This window comes from Saccoglossus kowalevskii, chromosome 5 (assembly GCF_978046115.1).
Source record: "Saccoglossus kowalevskii chromosome 5, keSacKowa6.1, whole genome shotgun sequence".
NCBI lineage: Eukaryota > Metazoa > Hemichordata > Enteropneusta > Harrimaniidae > Saccoglossus > Saccoglossus kowalevskii.
This window is the reverse complement of record NC_140645.1, coordinates 12,814,678-12,828,660: the sequence shown is the minus strand read 5'-3', so window position 1 is coordinate 12,828,660 and position 13,983 is coordinate 12,814,678. Positions and strand designations below refer to the sequence as shown.

The following is a 13,983-nucleotide window of genomic DNA, read 5'->3' as shown; positions in this document are numbered from 1 at the left end:
GCTATTAAGGTGAACGCCTATCCATAAATTCGAATACCAAGTATGTATTCATTTACAATAAATTGTACTTCCGGGCAATACTGGTTTTAAAAAAGTGATTAGCCACCAGCCGAATTTTTTAGAACATGATGGTTGTGTTTTAGTGAATAGTTGCAATGTTGGCAGTATTTAGACGCTTGTACCATATGTTCCCATGGCAGAGATATTATGCCATATCTGAAATTTTAGGCTGGCAACATAGGCTGAAAAAAATATATATTATACAGAACACTAAAATCTTTAAATATCAAAGTTTAAATCAATACAAACCTTTGTTTCAAAAGTTTTGTTAGGCGACTGTTCCTAACATTAAACGAATATTTAGGAAGTATATTTAGGAACATGTGATCGTTTCCTAGCAACATGAAATAAATCTAATAATTATATATAATTATTTATATAGTTGTATTTATTTATTTATTTATTTATTTATTTATTTATTTATTTATTTATTTATTTATTTATTTATTTATTTATTTATATTGTGTCATATACAAATCCCATGTCATTGTTGGATGGAGATGTACTATGCATTACGTTTCTAGAAAATGTTCTACAAAATTAAAATTAAAATTAAATTATAACGAAGTGAAATTTCTTTTGACATAGTGCATAATGTGTCAAATCATAACATTTGGCATGGCGAACTATCGCAGACCATTCACAAAACCACGCGAATAACACGGTTTCAAGGCATACACACTTTGCTACGCCTCGCACATTATGTCGTTCATAGTGTACTTTCGTTCATTATGAGCCACCAGGGAGTACATTATTGTTGAAATATAACATGCATGAATAGCTCGGTTGTTTGTTAATCATCAGTAATGAACAATTTCATTCACTGTATGAAAGATGACAACACCAAACGAAAAAAAATATATATTCTCCTATACATTCCACAGTATGTAACCACGTCATTTGCCAAACAGTTCCACTTTTGGAATAGTTTGGCGTCAGCAAAAAACAACTTTAATCCATATCAATCCAACTTTATTACAAACAGAGGAACTCGTATACAACTGTGAAACAAAATATTTCATGTTCGGCAACATGGCAACGCTACTCACTGCATTATTTGTTTCGTAAAGTTGCTATAATGTTTGTTTTTTTAATAATGCAAAATACACGCAACTGTATTAAGTTGTGGAACCTCAGTGATCATTTCAATGACCAAGAAGAGAACACCATGTTAATGAACACATTTTATCTTTTCTTGGCGGTTTAAGTTTTTATTCAGCCCTATGTTGATGATATGTATCACTGATTCCTTCGAAATTTACAACTATGAGGATTTATATCACGAAAGCCCCTGTTTTTTCAAGCCTGAATTCTCGGTTCAATTTTCTTACCGTGGTTGGCGAGTTAAAATTTTGAAGCGCTACGCGCCAACCATTTAAAAATCTAGGGGGAGGGGCATTTACATTTAAAAATGTACATTTTTTAACCTCATCTATATTCTCAGCATTTCTTTACCACTTCCATTTTTGGTTAATATAAACTTTAATTGCCGATCACTGGTAGCATAGTGGTTGTTGCATCAGACTCATGATCGGTAGACCCAAATTCAAATCCAACCTTAGGCTGAACATCACAAGGGTCGACCCCTTCCTACTCTGGGCGAGTGTGCCACAGACTCAATGGGAAGGCCAATTCCACTGGCTGAGATTCATTCACTAACGAGTGCGGCTTATGGGGTACCTTGGTTAAGGTCTGCAGGTGCTTGTGTTTGACCTGGTTGAGGCCAGGATAACGCATTAAATTGCCATTCATGGAGAGATGGCCGCACAGCTTTGTCATGTGTCCCAAAAACATGTAATATGGCTTCTGTGGCAAAAATGCGCTATATGTCAGCACTTGCAACTTGCACATACAAACAAAGTCAGGAGAGACATTCAATGCCCAGAACCGTCACAAAAAACATTTAAAACAAATACGTGAAAATGAAGAAAAAATCGAAAATATTTAAAAAAAAAACTTTAATTGCCACAATACTAAGTTAAATATTTGAACAGTTTAAAATATATATAACCGTGAAACTCTGACCAATGTAGTTCATACTTTTATTATACACTCATTTTATCGAAGGTTTGTTTGTGATATCCTTAACAGCCGCTGACAAATTCATAGCAATGTGGGTTAGACAGTAAGATAATTATTCAAACTGCCTGTGGTAATAGTGTTTCAAAAGTGTTTCATTCACAGTTAAATACACCATTATTAATTTGTACATTGGTATAACTGTTGTCAAAATTTTACGTTACACATTCTTTTGGTAATATTTCACCATAGTAGCTAGTTGGCGTTTTAAATTGTCATGTTCTTAAAACTAAAATTTACTGTAAAAAAATACATGTATGTTTGAATTAGCATGTAATTGTATCACTTATAATTCGGCCTATTAATCCCATTAAATTTGTCCATTAAATTTGTGTTTGATTTGAATGTCATCGTTTCAAACAAATAATTCACTATTCATACATAACACGTGTATTTCGAGGTGTATAAGTGAGTGCATGCCAGGTTTTAATTATAACTTAATGAAATAAGCATGTGCGAAGAATGTATGGAACAAATTGATAAAATATAATGTTGGTGAATTTCTTAGATGATCTGTAATTTATATTGAGGCTAAATGTGTCCGATCTGTGTTTGCCTACCTTGTCTAATGTGAATATCAGACGATCTTGCGTCACTCTACGACTTCTGGAGTGGAGGGAATACTATTATTCAGCTCAAAACATAATAAATAGACTAACATCACATCATTTATTTCACTAGCAGATTTTCTACTGTAACTAGACATATTTTCCGCAGCATGAGCGTTGATTATTTTCTGTCTTGATTCTATATTTGATACTCGATTTGTAACATCTTCCAACTTTTCTGATGAATGTCTGATTAAGCGCTTCTGGTCCTACGATTTCTGTTGCAACTCCTCAACATCCGCCACATATTAGTAATCGCATATTGTTTCTGCTCATCCAAAAATTACCGTTCCTTCATGTATATTTGATTTTAATATGAGAACGCATCTATGTAGATTTGCAAATTCAGAGTAATCGGTCTTGAAATAAAAATGATGTGTTTTTCAGTATATTATGTATAGTATGTGTTTTATAGTATGAGACATGATAACGTGGAGTTCTACAGCCATGCAAATCATCATGGGAGAAAATACGTTTTTCCGGATTGGCTGCATGACACTGCACCATTAAAGTACAACAACGACGACCCCCCTTTTAACGACACCAAATGATATATCATAGTATGAACTGTCTAGAAAATGTCGTTTACCCGATCAAATTCGAGCCATATTTCGAAAATCTGCTAAAAACTGTGCCACATCTAGCCTCGTCCGCCATCGGTCCGGAAAACGGGAGTCACGTGACAGATAAGTGCGTGACGTAATAAGTGGAACTTATTCCTCATAGCGGTCAGTGACAATGGCGTTATCTATGGCCGATGCAAGTGATACTGATAGCTCGAGCGCGGAAAGCGTTGAGCTCTCCTGCTCTTTTTCCTCGTTCGAAAGTAGCGAAGACACGGAATATATGATTTTGAGTTCAACTATCCCAAGAAATGAAATAGAACCATACATGTTTGAGCCGTTTTGTGACGACAGTTATGAGGGCGACAACTCGGAATGTTCCGATGAAGATCATGTAACAGACAGACTCGAAAACACTGACTGTATTTAACTTTGTTGTATAAAACGAATATAAATTAATTAGAACGCGAGAAATGATCAGCTATTTTACTGATTTAACTGTCACCGATGCGTACGATTTTCATACGACAGCAAATGCTAAAATATGTTTGTTCACATGTTCGGGTAGACAGTACTTTTTTCAAGTATTGACACCTTTTTATTCACCAGTCGTCTTTTTTATTGTTCCTTTCAGGTGTAAATGTGGTAATTGTCGGGTAATGGGAACGGACAAAGAATGTGTTTGCTGTCGAGACGTCGTGGAGGTGACTAATAAAATGGAAGGGATGGCATGCATATGTATAACTGAATACCCAAGATTTAACAGTGTGTGCCTGGATGTATGGGTTTTACAGACGGCGTATTTCTATTTCCGACAGCAATACAGTGATAGAACTGAGGATGAACCAAATGAGTACGTCAAACTTCAATTCAATGGTCGTGAAAAATACATGTGATCGATGTAAAGAGCTAATCAGCGTATTTTGTAATTTATTGAAGACAGTACAGATATACCGCATACAGGCAGTTCGTGAGATGGTGTTTGGGGTACCTGGGCAAAGACATAAGAGTTGTGATTCCGTCATGTGCAGTCGCAAAAATACGTGATGAATTTCAGTCGGCAGAATACCGTGGCTTCAAACTACCACTATTAGACTAATTTATGTGATCTATTTTTTGACATTTTAAACATCATTATAGCTATTTGAGTAAACACTGCTAGTCGACAATTTATACATTATTTCTGATTGTATCTGTTATAGACGTTCATATCTGAATAAAGTGGACATTTTTCACATTATAAACGATTTCGAAATTCAGTTAAAACGTGTGGTGTTCCACGGTGCTATAAAAAAATCGAATGCTGGATTCTATTGGCGTTGCACTGCAGTAATTTATTACACTGAAAATCTGGTGGTATGCTCTTTGATTGCTTGATTCTTTTCAACCCGTTCGTGTTGGCTACATAATGGCGGCGGTTGTGATGAATTGAACTCGGCATTACCATCGCCTGAACAAAGTGAGATTACTTCATCAAAAAGTTCATCGACATAACCTGAAAGAGAAGTAGAATAAGGTGCGATAGATATAACTGAATTAAATATAAAATGGTACATGTATTTACGATTTTGGTGCATTCCTTCATATTAACGTGACGTATATCTGGTCACTTTATAACTTACTATATGTGCTGCGAACGTGTATCTTGTTCACTACATATCCCCCTTTCTTATATTTTGGATACTTCACTTTATATCGTCTAGAAATAACAAATAAACCCATGATGAGAGTACAATTATATAACATGTACAGGCTATTTGAAAACAGTCATCGTGATTTTGTGTGTACATGATTTATATTTACCTGGTGTGCATTCCGTGATAGGAAAACCCTATCATCTTGGGTGCAAAGTGATTTATGAGACTATGGAATGCCTCTAGATGGAATGTTTGATAAGACGGTGACAGTCGCTTCATATCACTGCAGATACTTCTTCCGTTTACAATTGCTGCGAGTTTTTCGTAAGATTTTGAACCTAATAAAGAAAATATAATGTCATGGTTTGGATAGTTTTGAGGCAAAGTCCGGGTATGTATACTCAACCACGTCGATAATTCATATTATATATCTCTATCACAGTTAGAACCCCGACTATCCTCAAAATGAAGCCTCTCCAACAAAAATGTACGAGTCTGGGAAACAGTATTTTGCTGTAATGACATTCATATTGAAAAAAAATATTCACAATATTATCATACTCGGTTTCAGCCACTTCTTTTGTCTCTCGCGCCCTCGTAGTCGTAGTCTGTGGGCACATGAAGGAAATAGGTCAGAATCATGTCCATTGTGAATATTCTGCATATGATTCAATAATGATTTCCATTTGGCCAGCATCATTTCACCATTGCCACCAGGCGTAGAGACAGCACACCAGTAGACATGGTTGACTATACTGCGGCTCCATAGTGCAACATCTTCACAGTCTTTTTCCTTTGCTAATGCATAAGCTTCTTTTTCAATCCTAAGATTAGAACAGTAAAATACATCAAACTGCGTTCATGATTGGTGTACAGTGATTAATACTAATATATAGCAGTAACATTATTTTGAAACGAACAACGCTTACTTTTGGCAACGTGCCAAACATCATAACAATGCGTGGTATCTGGTATCTCTTCACGAATGAACTTATTTATTTGTCTCTGTCTATCTGTAATGATTTCTCCGATATTTAACTCCTCCCCTTTTATGAAATCCAAACCTCTTTTGAGACCTTCCTTTTCCATATGATAACTTCCATTTGTTTCATTTGACTGGAACCGATGAGTAAAAAATATTAACATTCATCAAATCATTATTACGACCCATTTTACACTCACAAAGATATGATTTCAAAAATAAATATTACCTGCACGAGCTGTACATCAAGGACTTTATTGACAGACAATTCCATAATTGTATACGAGCCATATTTCGCCGAATGCCCTGGTGTATCAACAAGTCCATCTCCTCCTATAATGATTGGTCTTCCAGTAGACTTCAATTCCGTTATAAGTCGTGATTGGTGTTGCTTCCATATAGAAATAGTAGCAGGTTGAAGGTAGAGCTTTTGATGAGTGAAGAACGTAGTCGCACTGATTGCCATACAATTGAGGTGTGTAAATATGCGCAAAGACTTTGCCGGAGTTGCACCAGAGAAGAGAATTGATGAGGCAAGTAACAGATTTCCAGCAGGAACATTTTTAATAAAAGGTTGACTTTCCCATTCCTTCCTAAAGCCACAATTTTCACATTCCTGTGAAACTACGATGCAAGACTCAATCCGCTGCATTATTTTTCCCTCAGTCGGTAAGTGGCATATGTTACATATAGAAAACAACCTATAAGTAAATTGCTTTCAAAAATAATGTACTTTCTTTCCTGGTGAGGACTGACACTGGAATTGAAAATAAAAATATATTAAATATTAATGCAGCGGAACCATGTACGATACGAACACTTATGTTATGTCTATGTTACGAGATGTAGACGTACTTTATTTCCGTAATATTCATAGATCCGTCGTCTTCTTCAATAATATCAGTGATATTTTCATAGTCGTCATCTTTTGAATCTATTGTTTGATTGTCGTCGTCGCTATCATAGTCACCCATTTCGACATCGCTATTTTCGGGTGTGGATATATTAATTGGGTCAATGTTTCCAATACCACACTGTATAGATAGACTATTTTTTTGGACGTCGGATTCTGTCTGACAGGCTGATAAAAATAAAATAATATTATCAAACACACATACGGATAAATACTTGATACATGTATGTATATATTGGCGAAGTAACTCACCTATATCTTTTGTTGTAATGAAGAATAAACAATTCGCACCTCTACAAAATTCTACGCAAATCTGATGCAACTGTGTTAACAAGATATGATCAATCGGCTCGGTACAGGAGATCAGAAAGTAATAGCATGTTATCCTTTCCAATGTTTCCCAGATTTCGAATCCGGGTTCTCCACATTGTTTACATTTGTGTATTTCTCTGTCTGTGTACGGTGTGCTTCTTCTGTTTGATGCGCGCCTGCATTGTGTGGTTTGTTCAGGATGCATTTTCAATAAAAGCTCTCTGTTGTAGGAGCGAAATTAAAGTAGTTTTAGTCGATGTTGATGAGATGTACTTGTGCCGTGGCAGTGATAACTTGTATTAATATTTAAAACCGCATTGTCTAAAAACAATACACTTAACATTGCAATTATTCTGACCATCCCTAAATATTTCACACAGATTTTGAAATGTGCCTACATACATCCTCAAAACAATAAAATATCTTAAAGATTATCGAAAATTGATACTAATAATAAGTTCTCTATATTCATGCCAAATCATACCTAGAGTAACCGAGTGTCGATAGTATCTGAGTGTATTGAGCCTGATGTACCTGAAATAACTACAAGAAATAACTACTTTCCTCGATCAACTCGATGTTACATAATTCGCATATTTTTATTCTTCGGAGTCTTAAATACGATACGATTAAACCCGATGGTTGAGTGATGATGATCTTAACGGAGATAGAATAGTCATCAGGTTATCGTCATTAACGGGAGATGAATTCACAACAAAACATTATTATAAAGTCCTGGTGATTTTGAATATCTGTAGCCATTATTGTATATACATACCGCTAATTCTTTGTTTGAAAAGTGACAAAAGGTAATTAATATTGTCAACTCCCTGATTTTACTAACAAATCCAGCGCCACGAAAATATAAATTTATTTGTAGGGCCGGACATTCAACATTCTTTTTTGTCTTGATATATTGATACTGTTAACACTGGTTAACATAACGATTCCTATCCATTTTCACAATTCGTAATCAAAACTTAATGATATACGAGTGCCTTGAATATATTGACATGAATAGTGTTGAACGTACAACCGAGGAGTGAACCAGTACATTTATATGAATACAACTTTTAAAAGTTTACTTGTTTTATTTCATTATTTTGCTGCATAACTGAATACAACACAAAAGTCATCATAAATTACCACCCGTCCTGGATACGATACATACTCTATTCCCTGAAGCAATCTGAAAAAGTGTTTCATCAGCAGAGCAACGTCGCTTTCTTGAAGCGAACGCTGGAGTGCTGGATAAGCTCACAGCAAAGAAACCGCCGTGAATTATCACGCTGCCAAACATTGAAGGTGTTACTTTTTCGGACTCGTACATATTCTCAGTTCGAATCTGGATTTTACCTTTTATTGGCATGATGTGAATGTCGTTGCTCAGGATATTTGCAATCACACGCTGTTGGACCAAATTAATAAATGATGCAAAATGACTCACGTATTTATTTTCATATTGCACATGTTTTTCTTAGCATCATGGCAAAAGTTACAGTTTATTTTTGTTCTATTCATGTATGTTAATTCATTGCTAGATGTTGTGTTAATATGATTGCTTATGGTATGTACAATATCCAATCGACTCTTAACTTTTGAAAATATAAGCGGTTCGGCATAATGGTCAGCGTATTCGCCGAACACCGGGATTGTGGAAAATAATGACGCACACGTCAGCAGTCTAGGATAAGTTACTAGTATTTCAACTCCAAATACACTTTACTCTGCAAGGGAAACGAGGGAATGCATTGATTTCTGATTCAATATGAGCATGCATATTTGATTGCTTGATTTCAAATTAACACGAAGCAGTACACAGTTCAAATAGATTTAGATATATAAAACAATACTTTACAGATAAAAGATTAAATGTCAAAAACATTCACTATCGAAGATTTGAGACAGACATATTAATAAACAAACGTTTATTGATTCAGTATAATATTAATAATAATATTTAAAGTTTTAAGTTCAAGTACTAATGGAAAGACCTAGACAAAATTTATAGTAGCATTCACGAAGAAATTTAACAAACTTTCAAACAGACAGACATGTTTCATGTTACACACTGAACCCAGCATGTGTTGTAATTACAACATTAGGTTATACATGGCACTATAATCTTTCAAATGTAATTTCAATAATTACTTCACCAGTTAGTATTGGAGTACCACTCTCGTACCAATTCAGTGCACATTTGATTTGACCAAAATAATCTGGTAACTAATACTGATAAAACCAAAGATATATTATTTCTCAGATGAAAATAAATCAATAAATCAATAAATAAATCAATAAATAAACCAATAAATAAATCAATAAATCAATAAATAAATAAATAAATAAATAAATAAATAAATAAATAAATAAATAAATAAATAAATAAATAAATAAATAAATAAATAAATAAATAAATAAATAAATAAATAAATCATTCAATCAATTAAATGAATAAATAAATATACGGTGACCGATGTTTTTCGCGTGGATTACCGGCATTGATCTAGTCCATGCCAAGTAACCAAATGTACGAAAATCAACGAATCATATAAAGGAAAAAATATATATATATATAATTAATTCAATATTTTTTTGTGTATTCCTGTGTTTCACTACACCACACTAAAGACAACTGTTACAAAACACGGTAATATTCGTGAGCTTTTATGCTATTAATAATATGACTAATAATATAACTCAAACTGTTACACGCTGACAACAAAATAACAGCTCTTTGGGATATGAACAATGAACTGATCAGTTTTTAAAAAGAAAAACATATGGAAATAATAATTTGCACAGACAGAATCGTGCCGGAGACTGCTGCACCATGCTACACATCGGCCAAACGGATATATGGAATCGATAGCTATCGCTTTCTGTACCAAATATAACTTTGACAGGATCAAGAACTAGTCTTCCTGAATATTTCGACCAACTGTGAGTACCAGGCCACATACCAAAAGCAATCCTGACAGTGAAAACTGTGAACAATCCGTAAACACTGACTCGGTGATTCTTTGGGGTCGGCAACAACGCTAAATTTTATGACCAGTTACAACGTATTACGCCAACTGTGATGGGACACATGTATTGTATTTGTCTGTCTCTATTTTTTCACTGAGGTCAAATACGCGATGTCTGGGTAAAATCCTGCACGGATTCGTGGAAAAGTATGATCACACCGAGAAACCGTGCGATACACTGCGGCCAATGTCGATGTTTGTTTACACATAAAAGATATTTAAAATATTTAATTTAAGTATTGTATATTGTTTTTACATAGGGACATAATGGAAAACAAGTCATCATTTAAGAAATTGTCAGCGATTTCAGTAAGTTGTATATGTACCTTCGTCCTGCTTATTATCATGACATATACTGTTCCAGCAGTCAACAATGTAGCTACGATACCGCAGCCAGCGACTCAACACACCCACGCGAGCAACCATTATATTAATGTCAAAGAACTACCTCATCGATTGTTTGAACTCAACAGGTATATTGAATCCTGTAAAACAAATATTATCATTAAAGTTCAAGATGGGATGACTTATAGAGCGTTGAAACATTTGACTTCCACAGACAATCTGAAACGAATTTTTACAGATGTTCTGATGACAAATAGGACTTTGCACATTGGCATAGTTGGGGGGTCAATTTCTGCTAGAAATTTCAGCTATGGTAATGTACTTTCTGAAGGTCTACATAAATTGTTGGGTGTTCCAGTAAAACTTCACAATGCTGCAATCGGTGCCACAGATAGTAGATATTACGCATATTGCATAAATACTCATTTGAATACACGCTTGATGGATATCATACTTTGGGAATTTGCGGTGAATGATTTTATAAAACATGTGAAACCTTATGCGCAAGAAGAATTGACTCGTGTTGTTTTGGATTTTCCGAACTCTCCCCAGTTATTATACGTGAATTTTGTTCACGGGAAACAGATGCGTTCTAAGTCACCATGCATAAATAATGAAAATGTATCCAGTACGCCACTGAGTCTGTATTATAACATACCATCAATAAGTATGCCAGATGCATTGTGCCCAACAATCATGCAGGGAAATATTTCTCAACTCGTCGAAAGCAAGAGTGATGCACACCCAAGTAAAGATGTTCATATACTGATGGGTATTTTTCTACTCCATTTCTTTGAAGAGGTTTTTGTAAACTTGACCAAGTCACATTTATCTTCCCCTGAACAAGTAAATCTACCCTTGAATGGTCACTCTGATTTACATAATTTGCCAAAACCACTTTTCAATGAAACTATTATCTATCGTCCCAAGTGTTGGTCATCTCTTCGCAGTAATGAGAACACGTCTGCTACTTTAGAACCAACCAATGCCAACGGTTGGAAACGCGTTGACTTAGAAGGGAAAACAGCTGGACGTACAGATAATAAAGTCGCCTGGGAGTCGCATTCGATAAACAGTAATATTACATTCAGTATCACAGTCAATCCTTATCAAAACCTAAACTGCTCCATTGCTATAGGAATTATGGGATGTTCACATTGTGGGAAAGTGGCAGCTTATATAGATTTTAAAAACGAATCTGAGATTATAGTCGATGGTAAATGGAATTATAAAGTAACCTTGACATTTAAAATTGCAGAAAATATAATACCTGGCACACATAATTTGACATTGGTAATGAAAGAGGCGAACAGAGATTTTCGTATAATTAGCATTATGACATCTTACCACGTTTGAGTGAATATGTATATTGCTAGGTTCATCATTTTCGAAAACAAAATCAATTGGCTCACAATTTATAATGAAATATGTGTGCAACGTTGATTATTCACGTAATTTGTATTTCATTATATTTGTACAGAAAGTTTCTCCCCATTTTGTGGTGGAATGGGTTGGATTGTTTACCTACTAAATACTATCCTACATTGTGTAACGTTTACCCCCAAAGTTGAATGTTCACTGAGCATTATACTTTGGAATAGGGGCGGCCATACTCCCAAATATACTCTTTTAATCTAGCTTGTTTTTTTCTCTTTCATGTTTGAAACTTTTGGATTTTTAATTCTATTCTGCCCGAAATTCTGTAAATCGCGTTACCTTTCTCAACTATTTTCCACAAGTGCGAGATATCCCCATTTACATTGCTTTTTAAAGCAATACATTAATGATTCCAAACTCCTTTTGTTTAAAATCAAATTCTATATATGTTTTGTAACAGGCATGGAATGTTACATGAGGTGTATCCGATGGTTGTCAAAAGTGTTGTGGTTAATAATTAACCACGTACTTGTTAATAATTAAATACAAAATAAATGAAATCATGTTCGGAGGAGTTTCAATGATCATATAATTGAAAGGATATAGCGTGATCTATTTTTGTCTGTACATATTTATTCTAAATATGTATTTAATCTAATTACTCTAATATACATGTGAGTGCCAATGAACTATGACATTTATCTTAAACCTTCTGTTCACTTAATTTGATCATATTGTGCACAAATGAATAAGTCTTCCAATCTAAGTTAAAGTAAGTAACAACAGTTCTAATACACAGCAAGTGATCAGAGTTTAATTTTACAAACCATTGTCCACAATAAATCCAAACATATGGTAAAACATTCTGTTGTATGTGTATTATGTATCAAGAGGCCAACATGTACTAATAGAAACGACAAATTAAAACCTTGCTGAACCCCGCATAGCATTTAGACACATCTGAGATACCAATATGTATTACTGTACATGCACTATAAAGTAAAACATATCATGGACACCTCTTTTCAAAAGCTTGTGAATAAACAAATAATTGTTAATTCGGTCGAACGCCTTTTGAAAATCTACAAAAAACATAATATAGTTTCGCCGGAGTTAAATATAATTATTAACAATTGTGTCTAACATAAAAATACCGTTAACTGTACTAAATGATTTGCAAAACCCAGCTTGTTTTTCATTCAAAGGCCAATCTATTGTAAATAAAGGTAGAGAATATTTTACGCAGCAATGACAATAATGCAATCCCTCTATAATTATTAACATCATTTCACCCCCTTCTTATGATCAAACTGATCACCCAGTCAATTAGAAAAATGCCAGCGACTAGTAAATTGTTATATAATTTTACTACTTTATATGACGCATCGTTCTAATTTCGCGACTTCCGCATACGTAATTTGGGTTTCAAGTTGGTCACAGGTAATATGGGCACAGTATTGATTGATATCGTGATTAAAATTGTCCACACAAAAATAAATTTTGAACATAAGCAAACTATTCCTGACTCGGGATATTCAATTACGGAGATCGATGATCAATTTTAAGAAGGGACCAAAATGTCTTCGTTACGGATGCTTCTCTTAGGCCAAAAAAACAACAACTTATGTTGCCCTCAAGTCGGTAAATTGGGTCGGGCGGCGGATTTTTTTTAAACTCGTGAAAACTAAGTGTATCTTAAATAGCCGAGGTATATGGGAAAAAAACTGGACCCGATATTTCATATTTTTCGGTCGGTCGCTGAGGGCAACAAAACAATTTTTCGTTTGGCCTTACCTAATTGTTTTCTCTATTTTTGAATTTTTTTAGTTTTGAGTAGTTAGCGATGTATTGCAGTTCTGGTTTCGTCTAATTTTTTTTAATGCTGTTGATCTTTTTTATTTCGAGTAGGAGCAGACTTGATCACATCAAGTGGCTGTGTGCTTATAAAATTTAAATATTTTTAGTAGCCTAGCATTTTATAAGAGGTGTGTTTTAAACTGTTTTAAGCTGTGTAATAGTAGAAGAAAAATACAGTGACCCCTCCCTAAGTCGCGCCTCGGCAAGTCACGATTTTTGCA

General features: G+C 34.5%; 1 protein-coding gene across 1 annotated transcript; it reads left to right on the top strand.

Annotated features, from left to right (window-relative positions):
• Positions 1 to 10,528: 10,528 nt before the first annotated feature.
• LOC146745517 (uncharacterized) lies at positions 10,529 to 11,884 on the top strand. Its single transcript, XM_085498726.1, has one exon. It carries the CDS (start codon positions 10,529 to 10,531, stop codon positions 11,882 to 11,884), a length of 1,356 nt encoding a protein of 451 aa, XP_085354852.1.
• Positions 11,885 to 13,983: the final 2,099 nt, after the last annotated feature.